We start from the raw sequence: 6000 nt of genomic DNA, 5'->3' as shown, positions 1-6000 counted from the left end.
GTAGAATTGGCCTTTAGTCTATTGTTGATAAACTGTTCAATTAAAATAAAAACATGTAATTTGCTTTCATGAACATTTTATAATGCCAAAGAAAACAGTAGGTAGTGTGTTCTGCTTTAAGCAAACCTAATATGTAAATGTTTGGATTTACAAATAAACTAGGGGCAGATTATTGACAAAATCCTTCAACATAATTCTTTAACAAGCTTTTCTTGTGCATTTCTTAAACACTTAGTTTATGGTCAGTTTTTCAGAACACATCCGTCACATGAATCAGTTCACACCTCTCTCACTGTCCCATACAGAGGAGTTTGCTGCCTCAGTGCAGGTACTTCCTTAAAGATTCTTCTGGTCACATTAGTATTACAACCAACAGGAAGAAGAACAAAATAGATGTTCCGATAGCTTTCCTCTCTCTCTATTCAGCTTCTACCAAAGTGATACTGAAGTTAGTTGGATAATCCTTTTCCTAAGGTAGGAGTTCGGTTCTGCTAGATACAAAATGAGACAATAGGAAACATTTTTTTTTTAATGAACAAACAACTTTCACAGAGACTGTCTATATCACATTGTTATTACAACACAGATGAGCTGAAACTTTTTTTGTACAGATTTGGAAGAAGGGCAACCCTAAAAAGAAATCAAGCATATAGAGGTAGTTGAATAGCAGTATGGAGGGGAGCATTATCTTAATTTCCCTTCAGATCATTACAGTGCAAGAGTAAAATGGCCGCTTAACAAATGATTGGAAAACAAACACACATACACATTTGCCACTGTTGAGTGGCTTGCTTGATATTTTAATCCTGGCATTACCGGGAACTGCAGAAAATGATGGAACTTGTTTATCTAAGATAAGCCTACAGTGTCACATTGACCTATTTGCTCTCCTTTTATTTCGTTGTTGCTTATTGTTGTTGCTTTAACAATAGATAAATGTTAATCAACTTTTAAAATTACATATAAGCTACAGTGTTGCTTTGTAAACTTCTGTTAATCACGTTTGCTGCAAAAACATTTTAAATGGCTACAGAGTCATGAAGCAAAAGCTATAAAGTGATACCAGGAACAGAGATTACAGGCACTTCTCTCTGGAGGTTAACTTAGCATGTTTGTAAATACCCCTTTGTAAGTGAAAATTTCTTCATCTCACCTCTGGATGTGCGTAATCCAGATTATTAGATAGTTGAACAGTGTAATAAGCAGGAGCTATCATTCTAAGAGGAATTGAATGCATACATTTTACATGGCTCCTTTCCCTTCCTTCTCTCTGCACTCGGGAAGGGGCACAGATTGCAGCCCATGCAGCTGGCTGCTTTTCAGAACTGTCTTCAATCATAAATCAAAATCTCATTCCTTAGGCCCAGGACTGGGCTAAAGACCAACACTTTTCCATTAGTTGGGCTGCCTTCTATTTGCATCTTTGTCACACACCTCTGCTATGATTCTGCCTTGGTGAGCAGAAATGGATGCAAAGTCAACATGTTGGGAACTCAAGGAATGAGTCCCTGAATAAAACTCCCATCTTAGAAATGGAGTTGGCTTGGGGAACACAATCCCCGATGGATTGCAGTCCATCAACAGTATGCAATCTGTTGACAGGAAGAGACCTCTGGGTGCTGTGAACCAGCCTCAGGAGCTCTACTGCTCCAAGGGCCAGTCACAGGGGATTATCTGAGCCCAGGCCAGCTCCACAGGCAGAGCTGGAAGCGCCACATGCGCAATGACTTGGCTTGCCCCTTGCTGCCAAGGCAGCACTGGGCTAGAAGCAGTCAGCCTTAAGAAAAGGCAAACTGTTGAAATAGTCAATTCTCTGCCCCCCTAAGTCAGGGGCAAGCATTCTCTTCTCCAAGTTGTCCACAGAAAATTAGTTTGTTTTTCGTTTTCTACATTTTGCTGGTTATTTGCTAGCAGCAGTAGTACAGTACAAAGCAGAAAGGCATGATGTCTGCTTGCTACCTAGTATATGTATGTATGTGTGTGTGTGATATATATGCACACACACGTATGCACATGAACAGACAAAAAATAACCTACTAGGAAAAGACTGGGTCATCACAATAGACAGGAAAACTGACCAAATGAGTGGCACCATCTACCAAGGGGGAAGTCTTGTCCTTCTGGCCTAGATTTAACATTATGTCTTTCCTCTGTAAACTCTTCATTTCCAAGCTACAGCAAAGCCAATTTCCAAGTGATAGAAATAAATGGCCAAGTCCAAGTACGTCCCAAGGAAAGCCTGTTTAGCCTTGCATCCTGCCTCCCACCACTACTGAAACAAAAGCTTATCATAAAATGACCCAAATGTGTATCTAGGCTACTAGAGTAAAGTGAAATTCTGCCTAGCCAAGATCTACATTTGCTGGAGTTGGGTACTCACATATCAAAGTGAAGCACTGTATGATATGGAATTTTATTAAGAAATCAAACTTCCTATAGAAGGAACAAGATTGATGTTTAAAAAAAAGAATACTTTAAAAAAAGAAATCAAACTCCCTTTTCTACTTAGATTAAGTAGAGATGTGTTAGGCAACTTAATCTATGACTTCCCATTGTAAGCTTCTAAGGTTAGTGATCTGGTTGCCATGCTTGTTTAACAAAATTATGTGTAATACAAACTATTTCAAATGCTATAAATCTACAAAGTAATGGGTTGAAAATCAAGCTTGGCCACTTACTGGCTAACTATGTTACATGGGTAAAGTAACATTGTGAAGCCTCAGTTTTCTTAACTATAATATGGTTGACGTGAAAAATAAATGATTTAGTGAGCTCAGGTATGTAAGATCACCTGGCTCAATACCTGCTACGTGGTAGTTTCCCAATACATTTTTGTTGAATCTGTTACTTTGGGCAGCATAAAGGAATACCACGAACCAAGCACAAATGTCACAGATTGTGAAACCTAATTATCCTGGCATGGGAAAGATTCTCAATACATTTTGGAGAACAGGGAGTGATGAACTGGTTATTCTAATGGAGCTAGAACTTAAGGCTTCCATTCTATCAGAAATTCTAGACCTCTGAGCAACAATACTTTTTACCCCTTATTGAAAAGGGAAAATTTTTTCTGACATAAGATTGGTCCCTACCTCTGACCTTCATTTGTTCTCCAGTCTTTTCACTTTCCCAAACAGACTTAACCCCAAAAGGAATCATCAAATTGTGGTCCAAAATTCAGTGGTATGGATTCCCTCAACTAAATTTAAAGGGGTGTCAAGTGAATACTGTGTGTAAAGGCAGTATTTTATGCAAATGTAGGTCCCTGATGATATTCTGTAACTATGACTAATCTAATAATAGCTATTATTTGTTGACTGTCTCCTAGGTGCAGGACATTGTGCTAAGTGATTTACATATGTTACCTCATTTAATGTTCATAACAACCCTATAAGCCAAATTCATCATTACCCATTTCATAAATGAGGAACCTGGGGCTCAGCAAAAGTTAAATCACCTGCCAAAAGTAAAATATCTAGTGATCAGGGAAGCACATAACCCTTTTCTTTGCTGCACTTACACTAGATAATAGGAAACTATTCTACTAAGACTGTGCTATGGACACATGGTTGGGCACCAGGTGGGAGGCAGGAGCCTTTAATTTCCTGCTCCCTGAGCCTTGGAGAGTTTGCTTGGGCAGAAACTACGCCCATCCTTCCATTCGTCACCTCCCCAGTCTGGCTCCAAACATCAAACCTGGTAAAACAATGCTCTGACAACACAGCATCCATTAGGCAAGTGCATAAAAGACCATTTGGGTTCTGCTTACATGAATCTCTTTTTCATTGTCTGGATCATCTCATTCTCCCTTTCCTATTTCTGGCCACAGGTGGTGGTGGAAGTAAAACTGATTACATGAAGCATTACCCTATTACCTTACCAGAGTGGATGGGCTACGAGTGGATAATGCACCACAGCTGTCCAAAAATCACATGGGGATTAATTTGCATAAAGATATGAATGGCACAATTCACTTATTCCCTGCTCTAATCTTTTCACTCTGCCATTGTAACACTCCCATACTCATGGCACTTTTTAGGTTCTCCTGCCACTGAAGGACTCAAACTAGCACTAACAAGCCCCAAAAGGGCTTACTCTTACCTCCTCACCCTCTCATCTCCCCCCTACATTGCAACTAGGAAGAAAGGGAGTGCTTAGATTCAATGATGGATTAATTGGTTCCTTTTAAAAAGATTTGTAAAGAGTTCTACCCTATCTGGCTTCTTTATACTTTTAACAACAAACAGTCCTTCATTAAGTGTTTCCTCACATGCTAGCCCAAGTCTTGATCCTCAGAACCCTGAGAAGAGGTGCAGTACAGAGGCTAGTTGGGTATGGCTGGGATGTGCCCAGAGGAAAGCCATTCCCTCTGAAGGCTTAATTATGATCCTCACTAAAATCCCATTCCTAACTGCACTGGGGGGAAATCAGATGCGCTTATAATTAGATGGCTGAAATAAATGCCTATAGTAGATTGTATAGTAAGAGACAGTCCTCTGATTCATCTCTTCAATCCAGAAAAGTAATTCTTTCAGCCTAGTTCTGTATTACACATCGAAAATGGATTATTTTACTTTACCCTGGCACATACCATAATCTATGCCAAATCCCTTAAGTATTTTACAGTTAAATTCAAACCGAAAAAAGTGGAATCTGTGAAGACAGATGATCTTAGCATCTTTCTGAACTTCTTTCAAACATCTACTTGGATAGGTACAGAAATGGTCCAAGAACTAGGATCAATGTAGTTAAAACGATTAAAGCCAAAATTGCACATTTCTAGTAGTATTATTTCCCCCTAGGTACACGGTAAACCACATCAATAAATAAAGCAACGGACTTTTCAGCAATGTGCACTTAAATAGTTACAAACACACATGTAGAAAAAAAGGATACAGTAGTGCAAAAAATAAATTATTAAAACAGAAAGAAGTATGAACATTATTTTACACAATGCTCCATAAAATCTGAACCATTTGGAATGAGACCTCAAGTCAGTGAAATAATGCAGCAACATGATTAGTATCTTTGCTTCACATTTGAACCACATGGTCATTGATGTATGAAAGAAAATTAAAGCAAAACCACTTTAAACCTTCAGAACATTTTATGATAAAATCAAAATTTTTTTTCTGGGCTCTTAAACACCTCTGCTGTTTACGTAGTTGTGCAGCATGTCAAGAAGCATCTTAAGACAGAAAGTTTCAAACAGGTCACATTCTTTTGGTCTTTCTACTCGATTTCTCTATGTGATCAACAGCAGGCTAATGCCTCTGTTTGATACCCTCTTCTGTTAAGATGTTATTGCAATTAGATGTATTTACAAGAAGACTCCCCCATACGGCAGTGGGGAGGGTGGGAGCTCCTTTCAGCAATCCACTCTCACTAGTTTTGGTTTCGGGATATAAAGGCCAGGACTCGCCGAATACCATTCAGTCTATCCTTCAAGGACCTCATTGCTAGGAACGGGAGCTGAGCTCGGCTTTCCAAGGGAAGAACTGCTAATGTCCACCAGCACCAGGCTGGACCATTCGGATTAATCTGCAACAGAGAAACACAATGGGGTCATCCTATTCTCATGCAAGCAATACCATTCTGCAGATTTCCAAAAGCACAAGGTAAATATCCCAGGTAGAACTGCTTTTGTGTGTGGTAGACTGCTAACTGCCCCTCTATCTATTTCCTCCTAATTTTAGCTAGGCATATAACCACTCAGAAAAAAAAAAAAGACATTTCTCAGCCTCGCTTGCAGCTAGGTGAGGCCGTGAGACAAAGTTCTGGCTAATGATACATAAAGGGAAGTGATATGTGTAACTCATGGGTCATGCTCTTGGGAAGTGGCATATGCCCTCCACCTTCCTCTTTCTCTCCCTTTCCCCTAGCTAGAACGTGGGCTTGGGGAGGATCAGCCTTCTTTAGTCAAGAACATGAGGGGAACATTCTAAGGATGGTAGAACTTTGTGATGAAGGAGCCTGGGTCCCCGAATATTCCCATGGAAT

The 6000-nt window shown here is 39.6% G+C and overlaps 1 protein-coding gene across 2 annotated transcripts in view; it reads right to left on the bottom strand.

Annotated features, from left to right (window-relative positions):
• Positions 1 to 515: 515 nt before the first annotated feature.
• Positions 516 to 6000, bottom strand: part of LONRF3 (LON peptidase N-terminal domain and ring finger 3) — a 38872-nt gene continuing 33387 nt past the window's right edge. For both annotated transcript variants that reach the window (XM_045538724.1, XM_045538723.1), the window contains one exon: positions 516 to 5541. In XM_045538724.1, the coding sequence (XP_045394680.1) occupies positions 5386 to 5541 (156 nt within the window). In that variant the 3' untranslated portion in view covers positions 516 to 5385. The remainder of the gene's footprint in view (positions 5542 to 6000) is intronic.

The sequence above is a fragment of the Lemur catta genome, chromosome X, assembly GCF_020740605.2.
Source record: "Lemur catta isolate mLemCat1 chromosome X, mLemCat1.pri, whole genome shotgun sequence".
Classification (NCBI taxonomy): Eukaryota; Metazoa; Chordata; class Mammalia; order Primates; family Lemuridae; genus Lemur; species Lemur catta.
This window is presented reverse-complemented; position numbering and strand designations above follow the sequence as displayed.